The sequence below is a fragment of the Falco cherrug genome, chromosome 20 (genome assembly GCF_023634085.1).
Source record: "Falco cherrug isolate bFalChe1 chromosome 20, bFalChe1.pri, whole genome shotgun sequence".
Taxonomy (NCBI): domain Eukaryota; kingdom Metazoa; phylum Chordata; class Aves; order Falconiformes; family Falconidae; genus Falco; species Falco cherrug.
In genome coordinates, this window is record NC_073716.1 from 5,450,469 (window position 1) to 5,469,408 (window position 18,940).

The window sequence follows — 18,940 nt, forward strand, 5'->3', positions numbered from 1 at the left end:
ATCCTTTAATGGCAATGAAGGGCTCTGCTTCATAACGGATTTTATTCGGTTTGGGTTTATTTTTTGGTCATATTTTGGATCGTTAAAATAGAAGATATTTTAAACGCCAGCGATGCTTTATCTATTCACTATACACAAATCCCCTAAACAGGGAAGTGAATGGGGAGAGGTTCTGGCACATATTTTCTTTAAAAATCCAGCAAATAATTTAACAGATCCCTGTGCCACACACAGGGCGGAGATTCATTATTAAGAAAATACTTTCAAAAATTGAAAGAGTCAGGGAAATTGGTGGAGTACTTTCTAGCAAAACAGCTCCGTCTTCCAGCCCTGGCAGGCTCTCAACATCAGCCCAAATTAAACTATTATTTAAAACAAAATATGCGTCGTAAACCACATGCCATAGAAACCCACACAGCATCCTCTTAGCGCGGGTCCCTGCACTTACTTATAACTTAATAACATTTTCTTGGACAAGATTTTTATATATTCAATTTCAGGGACATTGAGCACAGAACCTGGATATTTAATTCTCTCAAATCATTCACCTCACGGTTGCAGTTTGTTCTGGATCTCTGCCCAGCACAATAGAAAAGGACTTTCTTTTTGTGTGTGTGTGAGTGTGTGTGTGTCTGCGTGTCTGTGTGCAAGTTAAATGATAGGAAAAAAAAAAAAAGTCACCATAACATCCTGCACAAGGAGGGGAGGAAATCATGAGGGGCGAGAATATACAGTATTTTTAATCGTACGCTTGCAATGGCAATCTCTGCTGCTGTTCCACGTTGAGGGGGGAGGAAAAAAAAAAGAAGTTAATTCAAGGGGAAAAAGAATGGCTGTGTCAGTGTGTCCTGCCCAGGCTCCAAGGAGTTATACCCTCAGCGGGGTCTGCTCCTCTGCCAGTTTGGAAAACTTCGGTTTCCACCGCGAAATATCTGCCGGGGGGAGTGAAGCTAGATTTCCCTCCCTGCCCCCCTGCTTCCGGCTTTGGCTCCGGGGTACCTTCCAGATGGGAAACCAGGTACCAACCAGCACGACAAAGTGAAGATACCGATTCTTTCTTTACTCGCCATTGCATTATTATTATCAGTATTATAATAATTATTAGTATTACTATTATTAATAGCTTTATTAGCATTATTGATAGTATTATTAATTATTTTCAAGGCGAATTATATTCCCCCCCCCTATACTTCAGGGGGAAAAAGACAAGCCAGCTCTCGAAAAAAAAGCACATGCTGAAGTTTAACTGTTTCCCCAATCTGGCTACATTACAAATAAAAGCTAATTAAGTTGGAAGCACCCCCCCTCCTCTTTTTTTTTTTTTTTTTTTTTCCTGGAAGGAGCGTGGCTTTGAAATATTCATACCCTGCACCGTTGCATTTAATAAACAAACAATTAAAAGAAACAAATAAACAAACGGAGAGTAGGAATACAAAAGCGACGACAGCAGCACCAGCCCGGGAGGAGCCGCGGAGGGCGGCGAGCCCGTCCTCGCGGCCGCCGGGCTGCGCACCCCGGCGCGGCGGGCACGGCGAAGCCCCCGCTGCTGTTTACTTCCCCCACGTGAACTTTTCCTCCGTAATTTCTCTTCTTTCCCCTCTTCTCCTTCTCCCCCGACCGCCGCCCTCCGCTCCCCTTCCCCTACCTTCCTCCCCGACGTGACTGCTCCCCCCCGTCCCTTCCCTTCCTTCCCCTTCCCCACTGCCCGCACCCGCGCACATTTACTCCCGCTTACTAAAGTGGTCTCTGCTGCCGGAGCCAGCGCTCTGGCTCAGGAAAGAGGATGACTCTCTCCGGCTTTTGTCCGCTCTGGACTCTGTTTAAGCTGAGAGACTACGCTCATTTTTATTTTTATTTTTATTTACCGGCAGAGACAATGCCACCCCTCTCCCCTCCCCACCTCTCCCCTTAGGTTGGCATCAGCCAGCTGAGACTTTTCTTTAAGCCCTGATTTTCAACTTTACGCAGCATTGTCCCCTTTTATTGCACCTCCTCCAGCTTTTATACTGTTTACTTCCCTCACTTTTATAACTTACTTTGATCTGTCCTGTCTTTGTCTTCGCTTCCTTCACAAACTTTATTGTCCTCGAAGCTGGGCCTTTGATTGGAAACGATCCCTTCCCTTGCAGCAGAAGTTTCTAAATTGTACTCCTGTGTTCCCTGTTTATGGACATCCCCGGGACGGCCCAGCAGCGGCTCTGCCTTAACAGACCCCTGCCCGGGGAGGGTCTCTGCTCTGGGCACTGGATCCAGCCAGCTCCGTAGATACCTGCTATCAGATGGGACGCTTTGATGTTGAATATATGGATGGTAGACGGCCAGGAAGGGTACCAGAAGAATGTGGATTCAAAGGAGTCCAGGAGGCGCTGAAAACTGGAGGTTTTTGGCTGAAAACTACAGGAGGGGAATTCTAGATGCTCATTGTGCCCAGCTTGCCTGGAACTTGTATATTGCCCAGATGAAAATTTAGCTGAAGGCGAGTCTTCACTTTCATGACTTATAATAGAGTCGACATAATAATTGCTAAGAGTCCCAGAAATGGACATTCTCAGACATCATACAAAGCACGGTTCAATGAAGGGAAAAAAAATATATAGGACAGATCTAGATTTGTACTCTACCCCCTTCTCCAACTTCCCAGCCAACAAAGTACAGTTGGGCTGCTGTGTTGTGAGCTCCCCAGCGAAATGATTGGCCAAACTTTTTTCGTGAGCCTGATAAAGCGTCAGTCTCGGCGTAAATCAATCGAAGCCGAGGGGGCTGCGCTGCGCTGTCATCCGCCCTTGCATTCCATATCAAGGATGGATTGTTTTATGTTTATGCAATGTTGCAAAACGTCAGGAGTTTCCAAAAGCCACCAAACGGGCAGAGCTGGGGCTAATATCCCTTCCCAGATTTGCTCCTGAAATATTAGGGGGGTGGGGGGGGTGGGTGTCGGGGGGGGGGGGGGTTGGCGCGGGTTATTTTTTTTTTTTTTTTCTTTTAAGAAAGATGCTGATGTGCTCGCTTTGGCTTTAATAACCATCATGGGGGAAACAGAGATAAAAGCTATTCTTTGCCACTCGGGCTCCAGAGTACGATAGCAAAAAAACAGAATAAGTGCAAAGCACCCACACACACACACCCCCCAGCCGTGATTTCATATACATACATACGTGCATTACAGGCTCGTATACATAAACGCACAGATATACGGGTTTTTGTAAGGAAAAAGACGGATCTAGGTCGCAAGAGTGGTAGGGAGGGTGTTATAAATAATTTAACCAGCTGGGATGGGGAAACGGATTGTTAACATGGTAAAATAATGTGGGTAAATATGAAATTTAAAATGTCACTGGCGTGGACGTGGCGTTGCAACTTTGCCCAGCAAGCTGCCGCACCGCAGGCCCCCGGGTACCCCCAAAGCCTGCCTCAGACTTTATGCTTCTGTACATGTATATATAAATATCTTTAAAATATCTCTGCATATGAACATATGTTCGCATATTTCGCGGCTTAATCTCAGGGTCGCTTTGCTTTGGATAAAACAGTTTCCCACATTGCTGAAATCAGAAGCCTTCATTTAACTTTACAAGGCTAGTAAAATACAGTGCGCCACTGATCCGGCTTTGTTACAGAATGCCTTAAACTTGTGATGGTTAAATAGTTTTAATAAAACTTACATTAGCTTTCTTTTGATTTTTATAGCCCTGAATTTATTGCCTGTGGAAAAGAAAGGGGGCAAAAAAAGGAATCCCTCGCGTTTTTCAGTCACCGTGCCCCCCTCACACCTCACATGTATGTGCCCACGGTCTGTGTGCGTGTCTAACAACACTCCCCCCTCCCCCCCCCATCGCATTTTCCGTGTGTTTTCGAAAACCCGACCATTTCGGGTGTTTTTCCTTGCACCGAAGCGAATGATTGACACGGGGCTGGCGCTCGGTGCGGCTCCAAGCCCAAACGGTGCGGGGTAACGGGGTCAGTTTTACCAAGTTATGATGATAAATCCATTTATTGCGAGATGGTCCGACGGCGCCGTAAATGTTGGTTAAGGAAAAGGTGCTCTCCGTGATCACGGCAAAAGTGTTTCTCTGGACTTCAGCTGTAACAGTCTGGATCAATTTGCCTCCTTTAATCTATTACCCCTCCGCCCTTCTCCCTCTCACCCCAACACTGAAGGATATTTAAAGTGAAGGGCAAAGAGATTTCTAGGAATGATAAATCATCGCGAATCCTTCCTGAAGTGTATAGAGATGGAAGTCTATATTAACAGGCTAATAATAACATTGAGGGGTGCTAATAGCTGCCTGAAATGAAGGAAAAATATATTTCGCGTTTCTCCCCTGTCTGTACGAGAGCGTGCGTGCGTGTGTGTCCATATGTCCGTGCCTACACAAAACGGATGTGGGGAAATTGCTATCAGAGGTGTTTTACTGATACTGGAAGATTATGAAGGCGCTTAAAAAACCTACAACCAAAGCCTTAGGTTTTCCCTTATTCCTATAACCGGTGCTTTTCCATGAGCATCTGCCCTGCAGCCCGATGGAAGGACACGCTTCCCCATGTCCAGGACCAGAGCTCCACTAAATGAGGCGCTATTAGGAAGCTGTCCATTTTCATTTACAAAAAAAAAAATTAAAAAAAAAAATCGAGAGGGTAGGGATGATGGGCAAGGACAACCGGGGCTTAATGCCGGAGGTCAGATTTATTTTTAATTTCTGCCTCCATCAGGGTAGCAAGAGCCCCCCAGCCAGCTCAAAAACCCTCCCTGTGTTGCAAAAGCAGGCTCAGTCTGCAGGCTCCAGCCAAGGTGAGGTTTGAGGAGTGGTTTGGGGAGCCCTTTCCAGCCCCTGGGCTGAGGTCCTGCCAAGCTAGCCGTGGGTAAGTGCCACCAGGTGAGTGCTCCCCACTGACCCGCAAACTCCCCTTTCCAGGGGAGGGGGTAATCCAAAGTAACTCCACTTCACCCCTTTCGCGTTTAAACCAGTGAAGGCAGAGAAAATCCCGTGCCAGTGAGCAGCGTGGGGCAGGAGCGCTGCTGTCTCCAGTGCATCTCACACGAACAGGGGTTGTGTGAAACGAGGGCGGGGGGGGGGATTCCTCCATTTTCCAACTTTTCACATTTCATCTCCTTCCCCCCCCCCCCCCCCCCCCTTTTAACTTACTTGAGAGTTGGGGAGGTTTTGAAATGAAAAGACCCTGTGTCATAAGAGCAACATTGGTTGCTCATGTTGTCATATTTCTCGGCTTTATTGCCTTTCAGAAATGATTTTTAAAAACCAGACTGTTTCACAAGAGATTCGGAGGGACTCTGCAAATGTTATGAGAGCTTGGGAAAGGAAAGGGCTGATTTAAGTGTGTTGTGGAGATTAAAGTCGCTTGGCGCATGGAAATGTGTTTATACAACTGATGGATAAACAGCCGTGTTGGTAGCAGGGTGTTGAATAAGTATAGATGAAATTATTGAACGTTAATTGAAGCAAAACACCTGTTCTCTGTTTGCTAGATAGATTGGCCGTGTCTTACCTGTAATAAATATATTCTTGGAAAAAATCCTGGTGCGCCTCCTATAAATAATGATGAACTATGTCAGCATGTGAGTATATAATTTTCTGTAGTATATAAATTTTAACCAAGAAGACTCTTAGGAGTGTGGCTGTGAGGCAGAAACCAAGGGTTTTCTGATCCCTAGTGAATGGAAACCTCACAAGAAGATCTGCAAAATCCATTTGCTTTTGCTCCTCTGGAGGTTTCCGTTTGTTCAGTAGTTTATTTTTTATACATATCCCCATAGCTCATCGCTTTGTAGCCTTTTCTGAGAGGGGCTTAAGGCAAACTATAGCTTCATCCCAGGTCTGCCTGCCTGGAGAGACCACGTCGTGCAGCGCTGCCTGCTCCGGGTGACACTACATAGGCGTTTATACTTTAAAGCCTCGAATAGAGCCCATCAGAAATTACATGAAAAGGTCTTCTGTTTGCAAAAAGACTTGGAGGAGGAAAAGTCAAAAAGAAAGTGACCTCGCAGCAGTCTAGAAGTCTAAAAGGATGAATCTTTGGGACAGAGGAGGCAGGATGTGTGAGCTTTGCTAGGTTCGCAAAGTAGATTAATTTTAGATCTCTGATTGTTGTGAGTTGGTAAAGGGAAGTGGAACTGGAAATAGTTATTATATATAAAAAAAAAAAAAAGTCCAAAGTGGAAACTTTTTCCTCCTTTCAGAATCAGCACCAAGTGTATTCGTCTGCGAGGGAAAATTTGGGGTATTGTCAGCTTGCAATGGAAAGCCAGAGGCTTCTGAACTCAGATATTGTTTATAAATAATCTTTATTGTTTGTGGAGAGACGGAATAATTTCCAAATAGTGCTTTGAAATACACAACTGCCAAAATCCATCCTTAACAAACAACTCTTTGAGTTGGCATTTCTAAGATGAAAACAACCAAGTATAGAATAATTTCAAAATATGCAGATTTTAAGTCTGTGGAGTTGCCACCTTTTACTGATTTATAAGTTTTGGCATAAGAAAGAAAAAGCAGATGATCCATTTCTTACCGGAAACATACTTAACCACTTTTTAAAGACGGTTGTTATCATGTATTAGAACTGGCACCTTCTTCCAGCTGATTTTGCCTCTTTATCACTGATATGGGGAAGGTGGAGGAGACCTGGGGGTGTGGAGCTTCCCCCGTTCCTGGTGCACGGACAGGGCAGGACTGGGGGGGGTTCAGCAGTATCTCTACACCAAGAGGCCCACACGGCGTCGGGATGTAACCTGCCTTACTTCAGGCATATTTACTTCTTCAGTTTAGGTTTGGAAGATGATAAGGGTAAGCTAAGAGGGGATAAAAGCTGAGAGTGAACTTCATGGCTATGGAGAAGTCTGGAGACCAGATTCTGAGATAACCCAGCCTTCAAAGGGCTGAGCGTTTCTTTTGGGCCGTATAAAACATTCCGAAATTATAGTAATAATAAGAATAGTAGTGATAATCACAACAACAACCGAATCACTTTTTTTCTTTTTTAAGAGTCAGGAAACAGAAGTAAAATCTCAACATAAAGCAAACATAATTTATGAATGATTACATTTAGGTAGGTTTAAGAGGTTATGAAAGAAACTTCAGTCCCGGACCCCTGCAAACGCACGAAAGCGCAACAAAAAATCCCTCCTGAAGAGTAAAACCTTTTTTTTTAAAAAAAAAAAAAAAAAAAGTTAAATAAGTTTCTGTAGCCTAAAAGCCGAAGGATCTACCTTTGCCATTTCCTGTGCTAGCTCCCAGTTTGAATGCTGCCGTCTGTTAAAAATCCGTAAGTGCGGGGGGGTGGGTGAGAGGCGAGGGGGAGGGAATTCCTTGTCTGAAGAGAAGCAAAAACAAGTTACACATGTGGGCAATTTTCCAAGGACCGAAAGTATACTCTGGCTAAAAAACCCCAGTTCCAAATGAGGTTTGTAATCTCAGCAGTTAATAAAGCATTTAGATCCCCTGTAAAGTAAAAGCGTATGTGCATTTGAAAAGGGAAGCTGGAAGGAGAGAAAGTTAAAATAAAGTTGGATTGTTGTTCGGGAGCCCACATTCCTGGCTACTAGACTAATTACACACACACACACACACACACACTCCTTGAAATAATATTCAGCTCCCATGAAATAGCTGGGCGCCTGCCTCGCTCCGGCCGCCGCAGATTTTACAACCCCGGGAGCTGCTGGTGCAACTGCTGCGGGTTCCCCCAGCTCTGCTTTGGGGTCACCAGGACATAACTGCAGTCCCTCTCCCCTCCCCGAAAAAAATAATAATTAAAAAATAATCGTCCAAATCGCATTAGTCTAGGAGTAAGGGAAGTAACAGCCCATGATGGTGAAAAATCTGTCGCTCCCACTCAAGGCAAGGGAAGAGGGTGGGAAAATACAAGCGCAGGTACCAGAATAAAGTTGCGATAGAATTGTTTCCATAAAATCCATAGCATGAGCCCCGGTAAAAGAAAAGGGGGAGTTTCTTTCGGATAGGCTCTTTTCCCCCACACTTTTGCCCCTAATTAAAATTCATCCCCGGTGGGGGCAACATCAGACAGGCTGGACCTGGCCAGGAGAGCAACTTGGGGGGAATTTGTTGCATCAACTGCAGTTGCTCGTTGCCTGTAAGCCCAGAAACGTGCAGCGTGTCGCAAAACCTGGCAATTGCTACGCAGAGGAGAAAATTTTAATTTTTTTTGGTTTTTTTAGCCATCTAACACACAGCTGCTTCTCCAGGTAAGGTGGCTCTTATCTTTCTAATTTGGAAAAGAAGAGAAACAAACGGCTCAGAGAGGCAGCCGTGCCTGCGGGACAGGCGGGACCCCTGCTCACCGCACCCTCCTCTCCTCGCTCCTTCCTTCCCACAGCCCTGGGGAAATGAGTCCCAATTCCCGTTTTCAGGCGGCAATACAGACCCCCCGGGCCTGATTCTGATCTTTCCCAGCTCTGTTCGCCCCCATTCTCCTCCCTGGCCCTTGTTTCCTGTATTTACGTGGGTAGGAGGAGATCAAAATCAGAAGCCCAGACATTTACAAGGCAGGTTAGTGGTTGCCTATGGGGACATTATTACAGAATAGTTTATGATTAACTTTCCCAGATTGTCCTTTTCCGTTTAAAGGCTTTGAGTTAGGGCACAAGCAGCACGTTGTTTCTAAGGAAGGAGTCACAGGGCTTGTGAGTGAGGTACAAAACTCCAAGTTATTTTACGCTGTTTGACTTTCCCTCTCCTCCCCTTGAGCGGCTGTTTGTTTTCTAGGCGAGATAGGCACTGCGCCTGCCAGCATCACCAGTTTCGGGAATAAAGGACGCACCAGTTTAAAACACATACAACTTTTTTGTTTGCTTGTTTTCGTTTTCTTTTAACACTCCGAGGGGAGGGAAAAAACCAACCCTACCCTAAAATCCAAGTAATCCCCTCGGCCACAAAAAGTAGCAGCAGATGGTGGTTTAGACCCTGGATATGGTATCAAAGTTTAATTCTTCAAACCTGAAAGGGAGATCCAGTCCCAGCCGTGGCCCGGACCATGCGAAACTTGGTTTTATGCATATTTGAAACACAAATGCAGGGAAAATGTCTTCCATGAGCTGATTGCTCACACACACATATACACCCCTCTACGGGCTTCCAGTCTGCAGAAAGTGGAATGGGTGGACTTCATCCAAGCACACACTGAGACACGCAGAGCTCTCTGCACTCCCTCTTTCTCCCACGAATTTTATAGTTTTGCGTTGGTTTGGTTTGGTTTGGTTTTAATCAGCATATTCCCACGTGCAACACTGAGATACGGAGGCAGGGTGTGATGAAACTGTTGTGGGCATTTCTGACACCACCTTAAACCCTTTTATTTCGTGAACTTCGCAGCCGTTGTCCTCACCCAGGTTTGAAGATGTTATTTTTGATGAGTTAGGGCTTAACGCTCAGCAATGAGCGTCACCCGCGCATCTGATGCCTATAGACCTCGCCTTGGCATTTATCAGTCTCTAATGACGTGGGCATGTCTCCTACGAGATGCAGGAGCTCCTCGAAGACTAAATATTCAATACCCAGCCCGTATGGCTAAATCCATGATTTTTACCTCCATAGGCAAAGCCACAGAGACCCACTTGCTATCCCGGTCCCTATAAACATCACCAGTGGAAAGGCAAAGGCGAAGCGCTGCGGAGCTGTGCAGCAGGGCCCTTAATAAACTTATTTTATTAATGGGGACAATTAAAATCATGAGCTGGACACAGGTCTTCTGTGTTCCCTAAACCCAGACGTTACTCTTTGCACGGAGATGCGGATCACAGCTACTAAACAGAGACGCACTTCCAGTTCTTTAGAGGTATATATTTTTATGCGAGACACAAACTTTATAGGGGCATATGTCGCTGGGGAAGGGGGGTGTGTGTGTTAGCCTCTGAGGGGCACCGCAGCCTAATTAGACATTTAATAAGCTCTTGATGATTCGGGGCGTGCCTGCGTTGTCTCGCAAAAGGTCCCTGAAACGGGGATTTAAACAAAGAAATCATCACCCCTGCCCCGGTGGTGCCCGGTGCTGGGGCCCGGCGGCCGGGCTGGGGGGGCGCAGACCCGGCGGCTCCGCGCCCGGGGCCGGTGCGGTCCAGGAGATGGAGCCGGCGGGTGGGAGATGGGGGTGGGCGGGGTGGGGGGGTACAGGGATGCCACCCCTTCCCCATCCTTCCAGGGGCAACTGCCCTCAGCAAACAAGAGCGAGGAGGATAACTGGAGTAAATCAGGTAGTTTGATGTTCTTGTGTTTAAAATTCAGAGCCCAACAACATGAAACTACCTAATTCACAGAGCAGTTCTAGTTCAGCCTTGGGTCAAAGGCTAAAATTCCCAAGAAAGGCGCCTGGGCGGCCATTTTGTTTGACATCATCTGCAATCTGAACTTTTATAATAGAAAACAGTTGCTAGGAAACAAAAGCAACAAAAGGATCTTTTCAGAGACGAAATAAAACCCCTCCGATTGCACGAAATAACTATTCAAATGATTTCCTATGTACAGTGTCTGGAGCGGATCCCTCCTGCAGGACTTTACAAATAGTTTACAAATAGACCAGAGGAAACAGTAAAATGCTATTGACTTTGAGAAACAAGCGATTATCGCAGCTATAAAAAAGAGAAAAAATTCCTAAAGTTCTTCCCCCACCTCCTCTGGAAAGCTAATTTAAAGGATCGTTTCCGATATTAAGCTAATTTATCAAGACTTCGTATTAAAATACTATTACCAGATCTTATTTTTTTTTAAATCTAAACCTGCCAGCGTTTGGATACCTTTCCGCAGAGAATAGAGTTAAAACACTGAGTTCCGGGAATAAAGTAATTAATTCATATTCTCCTCCCCTGAAAGCAAGTATAACGTGATTCATTGAAAGAAAAAGGGAAAAAAAGTTGAAAAAAAGAGTAAAGAACATATAAATCATTTAAAGCAAGAGAAAAAAAGCGTCATTGTGACAATTTTATAGGTGCAAATAGCAACACAGAGAAACTTATTGTGTCCTTTCCTCCCTCCAACGCGCTCCCCGCGCTGGAAAAGCGTGTTATAAAATAATGACTCGGTGGTGATAAAAGGGAGAATTAAAGCCGGGGAGAGGGGCCGGGAGGCGGCCAGGCCCCGGGGGCTTTGCTGAGCTCCGAGCAACTTCCGCGACGGAAGTTTGGCAGGAAAAAACAGAAAGCCAAAATGCCCATTTCGGGAAGAAGGGTGGGGGACACGACCGAAAAAAAAAAAAAAAAAAAAAAAAGGACCATACATCCCCAGCCCGTTGGGTCATCTCACAGAACAGTTTTATATTTATATATATATATATATATATATATTATTGAGATATATATATAAAATATAAAGTCAATCTCTTACCTCGTAAGCTGGGGGGTTTGTCATCAAGTGGATTAAATAACTAAACGGGATGAGCAAAAGAAATAATGAAGGCTGGAAAGACAATAGGCAGAGATAGCCCTGTCCCGAAAGGGCAAGTTTAGGGGAGTTTAAAAGTTCATTGGAGAAACAAATCCTCCGAGTTCAAGAGATGCACGAAGGAGCCAGAAACTTGACTATAACTTAGCTTCATTTCATTTGGAAAGCCTTTAAAAGCCTGGATGGGACGGTATATAAATCTATTGTACCGGAAATACAATAAAACTTAGCCATGTTGTTGAACTTCAAACAGTTTACACCAGATCGGGCGGGGAGACAGGGCGGAATCCCAAAACAAACAAACAAACCCACAAAGAACAGCCACCCCCCGAAAAAACCAAACAGCCATTTGAAAGAGAATAGAAGGAGGGGGGCTTTGTCTTTTTTTGGGAAATATTGTCAGCCTGGAGGTTTGTTTGTGGTTTTATTTTGTGCGAGGTTAGAGCTCTCTAAATGCACGGATGGAGAGAACATTGTCTGATTCTGCATCCTGGGTATAGGCTATAATTAATTTGAAATTAATAGTGATTTTTCCATTATTGCATAATTCATAATTTCTCTCTTTCTCTCCTTTTCCATACACAAATGTAGGCAGATTCAAGTTTAAATCAAACCTGCGTGGAGAAAGAACTAAAAGTTTACTGTAAAACTTCAGTTATGTTTACACATGACGGACCTACAGTATTACATACCTCTAGTAAGCATATGCGATACGTATTTGCAGACATGTATACCTACAGTCTGCTATACTTACATGTACCACACCTATAATAATTCTAAAATTAGTCGAATATTTTGTTTCCTACAAAAAGGATTAAAGAAATCTCTAGACCCACTGCTTTACTTATATGCCAATGCAATTTGTAAAACAAAAGTCGTGGTCACACTTGAACTCGTCCTACTAAAAGCTCTTTCTTTCAGACAAAGCAGGCAGGAGGAATATATTTTAAGAGAGCTTTCACTGCTGCAACTTGGAAATGAAGCATCTCTCCCGCCCCTAAATTGCAGATTGAAAACATAAATAAAGAAAAGCACTCAAGATAAGCGTGAAAAACAAAAGTGCATGTGCCATTTAATTTCACGATTAGGTTTAAAATAAATAACAGTAAGGGGGGAGTGGGGGGAAGAGGGGAAAAAAAGACCCCAAATCTAAGTAGGTGATGTGTTAGGTTTAATTCTTGGACTGAAATAACATTTTAAGGTAATGGGATTCCCCCTCCCCCCTTCTGGCTGTTGCTAAAGTTTTTAAAGACATTTTACATTCAGATGTCAAAGACAAGTTAGAGCTTTTAGACAGTAAATGGCTATTTTAGCTATAAGATAACTTCTACTTGTCAGGGGAATAAGTGCTAAAATAATTAATAGGCTGGGATGGGAGGGATTTCAAGTGTTTGCGTGAGCATATATCAGTAAATGTATATATGTGTACATATCCATTACACACGCACACTTACATAATAGAAGAATCTATTACAGATCATCCAAGGGAAATGGCACTGAATCTTAAGATCTCATTACGGGTTTCTTTGTGACTTACTTAGATCTTACTTATTTTTATTAAAATATGGTTATGGCAGCTGGTTTGCACAGTCCCCATTCATCAGTATTAGCCTTTGGGAGTATTTGGTGTCCGCTCCTTGGGAGCCATGTGGCTATTCCCAAGCAGAATACGTTACAAAGCGGGAGGTGCTTGTTGCATTTATAACAAAAAAAAGGAAAAAAAAAAAAAAAAAGATTTAACAGTTGGCCTCAAACCCTCCTCCTTCCCTCCCCTTCCACATGGCCCTGCATGGATGCGAGTCGGAAACAGCTCGGCGTGGGCTCTTTCTTTCTGCCAGCCACCCGTCAGGCTGAAGGATGCTCACCACACCGCGCTCTGATAGTTCTGTCCCATTGCAAAAATTGACATTTTTTTGTGTGTGGGAATGCTTGATCCATTACAGCATGGGTAATAACAATAATTTAAGAAAGAGGGATAAATAACAAAGAGGGCCTCCCCGCCGGCGGGGCTGTAGTGGGATCCCGGAGGAGCGGGCGGGGCGCGGGTCCCCTCCGGGCGGCGCCGGTCACCGTGGCCTCGGGGCGGCGCTCGCTGGCCGGGCTCGGCTGGGCCCCGCCGCCCCTCGTCCCCCAGCGCCAGCCGCCGGCTCCGGGGGCACCTTTTGTTTCTCCGCCAAGGAGAAGACAACATTTTCACTGATGTGTTCCCCCCCCCCCCCCTTTTTTTTTTTGAACTGAAAGGAGGGAAAAGCAAAAAGAGAAAAGAGCTTTGCAATAAAAATTAAATTCAAATTTCTGCCCTGAGGAACGCCGCATTAAAATTAAAACAAAAACCAACCAAAAATAACCCCCAAACGTATTTCTCTGAAGGCCCGTGGGGCTCTTATGACCCACGCAAAGAGCTTTGACACGCTAGTAATTCCGGGTGGGTGGCGGCGTGCCACGGCCCCGAGCGGGGGTGACCGGGGGTCCCGACGGCGACGGGCAGGCACGGAGGAGGGCAGCACTCCTGCCCCGCCGCGGCCCCGGGGTGTGGAGGGGCGGGGGGGCCCACGAGCAAGGCTTTCCTGCACCCACGTGAGGGGCAAGATCGCACCGTGGGCCACCTCAACCACGGGCAGACCCTGCCGGGGGCAGCTCCGGCCGCGGTTCCCCTCGGCGGGGTCTGCGGGCCCGGCGGGGAGAAGCAAAACCCCGACGGCAGCATCGCCCCAGCTACTTGTTGCTGCGGAAAAAAGTTTTCCTCCGGGGACAGGGAGACACGAGTGGGGTGAAACGGGAGCCCCTCGGAGCCCCTCGGCCCGACCTCCTGCCCTCCCCGTCTGGGCTGGGCTACAGGATTTACTTTTCCATCCTCCGTTTTTCCCTCCCCCTCGAAATCACGGTGCGAGGCTGCCCACGCTCCTTCCGCGCTCAGGGAGAGCCGGAGCCCCTGATTTTATAGACTAAACCCGCAATTAGACGGAGTCATTAGTCCTGGGCAGGGAAACCCAAGGAATTACCCACGCGTGCCTTCGCAGTGCCCCTGCTCCTCCGCACCCACTTCCCGAGGCGTTAAGAGAAAGCAAACTGCAAAGCCCCGGGCTTAAAAGCAGAATCCAGGTTAAAAAAAAATATCGAAAACTCCAATTAATGGGCAAACTCTAATTAATAGGAAGGAAAAGGCGGCGGGAGCTCCCACCCATCCTCGCAATAATTCGCTATTTCTTCGCAGGGCGAACTGGAGACCCAGACGGTGCAGAGAAGCAAAAAGAAAAGGCATCCCGGCAGGAGCAACCGTGTGAGCATCTTCCCCCAGATTCGGGGGTCCAGAGTGTGGCCTCTCACGGTGGAGCTCAGCCCCGGCCCTGCCGCGGGCTCCGGGACCCACCGACTGGGGCACTGGGGAGAGTTGCTTTGCTTGGAAAAAAAAAAGAAAAAAAAGAAGAAAAAAAAAAAAAAGAGTCTCCAGACATGCGGCAAAGTTTCTGAGTTAGTCAAGTGAGGCTTCTTTAATTAGCAATAGCGGCTTCGGAGGGAGGGGTTGGGGGCTAAGCCTTAAAAAGTCATTTTTACAGTACAAAAGAGTCAGAACCGTTACGTGGCTGTCATAAAATAAAACAAATTAACAAAATAGTAGGGCCAAGCCTATGGCCAGACTAATCGATCCGTCAAGCGCACATTACTTTCCTGAATTAAACCTCTCGCTCTGCCAAGACCGCTCCAGGTCCAACAACTCGTGCGAGAATTTATTTTGCTCCGTATATTCGCCTGCCAGCAAAATTTCTAAAGTCTTCGTTTAAATAATTTTTCAGGAGAGTTTTTGTTTCTTTTTAGGAATTCTTTCAGTTGCTGTTATTTCGGAGTATTTTGAATTATGCGTCAATCTTTGCAAGAGTTCTCCGTTGGAAAAAAAAAAGGGGGGGGAGGGGAAGGAACAATATTGATAAAAATTCTCTGGAAATGAGCCACAGAAATATATCCAACACAGGGAGGTCCCTTAAACAAAATACTCCATTTGTTCCTATTCCATCCATTTGTTGGGAAATTCAATTAAGCCTGGCTACTTTGAATTACTCACATAAGCCCTCTGTCCCGGAGACTTTAATAGGTTTCTTCTCTGGTTTTCAACATTGGTATTAGAAATCCATAAAGCAGGGGAAGGGACAGGAAATTAAATTTAAAGGTACCTCATTATGGCACAAGTGCTTTCCTAGCTCTGCCTCGCCGCGGACGGACGCAAGTTTATGCAGACGGAGAGAAACACATGGCGACATGAAAAAAGCTGGGTCCCCCTCAGCAAGTGGACTTGGCAATCCTGTTGAAATGACCTTTTGGTTTCAAGTCTAGCAAGCAGCCTTCCTTCCCATCCCACCGGTGAGCTCTGAGAGCCAGCAGAGAGGGAAAAAAAAAAACCCCCACCCAAAAAGAGAGGGACAGGAAAATCGTGCAAATGGTAGAGCCACGTAAGTAGAAAGCGTGGGTTGGATTATTATTATTATTTTTTAAAAACTAAAGTATGCGCTGGGAGAGGCTGAAAATGGGGGGATTTATTCCAGAAGGCATTCCCAGCCTTTGAGCCAAGCAGGATTTCTCTGCGGTGAGCTGGAGCTGCGACGCGGCCGCCTCTAGTCCCCGGGTCCATCGCGCAGGTTAGTGGTTTTAGTCAAATAGATAAATAAATGCGTGATGCTAACGATGAAGAGTCGGATCAAAGATTAAAAAAATAAATAGTCAAAACTCCCAGCATGAGAAACAGACGGGTGGAGAAGGGGGATACAAGCAGTGCAGATCTCTGGGTGAAAACAGATCTTGAGGGCTTTTTTTAGAGGACGGAGCGCGAAATTATCATGAAAAAATAGAGAAGAGGGAAGAGCAGCGCCGCGCTGCTCCACCGCCCGCCGCTGAGGAGCGGGATGGAGTATTCTGGGGAGCTACATGTGGGAAATTATAAAAGACCAACACGTTACGAAAAACGCCTCCCTCTCCAGCCTCCAGGCGAGGCCGAACTCAGCACTCACTTACCTGCCCATGCCTTTCTCTTTTCTTTCTTTTTTTTTTTTTTTAAGCAAACGCTTCCCCTCCCCCTTAAAAATTATAGGGAAATAAATACCTAGCGGCAGCCCTCCCTCCTTCGCAGAGCATCATCCCTCACCACTTGTTACAGCCGAGCGAATCTTCCCCAGCTCCGGCTGGTTGGATTTTATTTTGTAAGGTTCTTTTTTTTTTTTTTTTTTTTAAATCCTAGGGACTCCTTCTGGGTTGCACTTTAGTCTGGCTTGAGACTGAGGGTGCTGTAAATTAATTTTAACCAAAGGGCTATTGTGTTAGCAAAGGGGAAAAAACCCCAGCCACCCACCCATACCTTCCCTCCCTTGTCTAGACAAAATCACTGTTTTGACGGCAAACTGCAGGCTTTCCCCGCTCCTCCCTAATTCCTGCCTGTTTGCCTTCTGCTATAAAGCAGGGGAGGGGAGTTTAATTTTTATTGATTTGTTCTACCCACCTTCGACTTCTCGTGCTGTTTTAGCATCTTTAGACCTGTCTAAAGACGGAGATTTCTGCCGCAAAAAAAAAAAAAAATACAAAAAAAAAAAAAGTACTTTATCTTCTTTTTTACTTCCCCCCTATCCATAAGCGGGATCCAGCACAACGGGCACCTCAAAATCCCCCTCGGCAGCCTGTGCCCGACTGGTGCGGCCCCCCCCTTCCCGGGGAGAGGCGGCTGCCGGCGGCGGGGGGCACCCGAGAGGTACCCCGGGACCTGCGGGGGGGGGGGGCCGCAAAGCGGGGAGCCGCGCTCCGGCATGGTCCCCCCCGAGCCAGGGAGCGGTGCAGGGTTTTTCCAGCCTCGCTTCCCAGGGCAGGACTCTTCGTCTGTGCCGGGGGGGACACACACGGGGGGGGGCAGGCCTCTTCGGCGCGGCCCCGGGGGGGTGACCCTAGACGGGGTGGAGGGGAGGTGGCGGGACGCGCAGCCCTGGCTGCTGGACGCTCATATTCATCCGCAAAAGAGCTGGGGGGGGACACCCCCGTACCCCGCGCTTTGCAGTAGGAAGGAGGGCTGGGAGGGAGGAGGCGGCAGCTAGCGCGGGCGGGGAAGAGGGTCGCTGCCCCGCCGCTGCCAGGGGAAGGAGCGGGCTGGGGCTTTTGCAAAAAAGATATTTTGGGGTAAGGGGGGAGCGGGGGGGAGGAGGTCTCTGACGGTTGACTTATCTGTTAGAAAACGCGTCTGCAGGCGAGCTCACCAATCCGGGGCGGCCGAGGCTGCTGAGACCATCCCCTGGTGTCGGTTTTAATGGGGAACTTCACCGCTTTACAGAGCGGGGGTGGCTGGGGCGGTGGGGATGTGTATTTTTTAATATAAAGACCTACAGCTGCCCCCAGCTGCCCCCCGGCCCTCCCCGCCCCCTCCACTCCCAAGCAGTTCGCTCACACCTCTATTTCCAGCCTCCCCGTTTTTGGAGGCGGGGGCGGGGTATTCGGGAAAACCCTTTGTGGAGGTGAAGCGGGAGCCCGTGGCTGTGCCAGGGCATGAAAGCTCATCCTTAAAAATAAAAAATAAAGAGGAGAAAGAGTCTTGCAGAGAGCTGATGTCCAGCCCTCCGCCACTGAACCCCGCGTTTGCAAGCCGGGCTCGAAGCCTTTGCCTCCTTGCAGCGCACCTTTCCTGCAGGCTGCACACAGCTGCCTGCAGGGGGGGGGGGGGAATATTTAATATTAAATATTAAAGGCGAAAAGACCGTTGGATTTTTAGGGAAGGGAATACGAGCCGGCCTCCGGGCTGGGATTTCTTTCTGTAGCACTGGGCGCCATGGAGGGAAGAGCCGAGGGGTGACACGGAGCACCCCAAAGCCGAGGGACACCGGGACGCGCCCCCCAGCCCCTCCTCACCCTTCCCGGGGCCAAAACCGGAGCTGGGGTCGGGGCACTTCTGCAGAAAACCCGCACCCCGGGGGCTGCGGCGCTGCACACGCGTGGGCCTGCCCGGGCTGCGTGAAGGGGAGGGGGCAGGCGGCAGAGCAGCCCCCCCGGTGGTGTCCCCCCGCGTTCCGACTCAGCCAACTTCTTTTTCCTTCCCCGTCCGGCAGGAATTCAAGTTCTTGGCCGGTGCAGGGGTGCGTACCCTCCGCCCGGGCCGGCAAAGCCGGGGCTGGGCTGGTGTCTGCCCAGTTTGGGGGTTGCCTGGGGGCATGTCCAGCACAGAGAAAGCCGCCTGTCCCGGGAGGGCGGCTCCCGGCCCCCCTTGCCTTCTCTTCAGCAAGGATTTATAAGCAGGATTAAATACCCGGCCGCATAGGACAGTTCAACAACCAGCGTGAATTAATTCTGATTCTGCCTTTAAGAAAAACGATGGTTTGTGGCACAATCCTTCCTCTGCAGGGCTGTCATTGCAGAGAGGGCAGGACACCAAACCCCAGCAGCGCCGGCGAGCTGCCGGTGGCTGGGTGCACCGCTTCCAAACCATGGAGAAAAAAGGGAAATTTGGTTTTTCGGTAGAATATATTTATCCAATTGCTTCACTTGTAATACACTTTTCCTGCTGGAAATGA

General features: G+C 47.5%; 1 protein-coding gene across 1 annotated transcript; it reads right to left on the reverse strand.

The window, feature by feature from the left end:
- Nucleotides 1–2,025: 2,025 nt before the first annotated feature.
- HOXB9 (homeobox B9) lies at nucleotides 2,026–2,546 on the reverse strand. Its single transcript, XM_055697804.1, is given in 3 exon segments — nucleotides 2,026–2,319; nucleotides 2,321–2,371; nucleotides 2,373–2,546. Coding segments are annotated over 3 exon segments (519 nt in total).
- Between the last annotated feature and the right edge of the window lie 16,394 nt (nucleotides 2,547–18,940).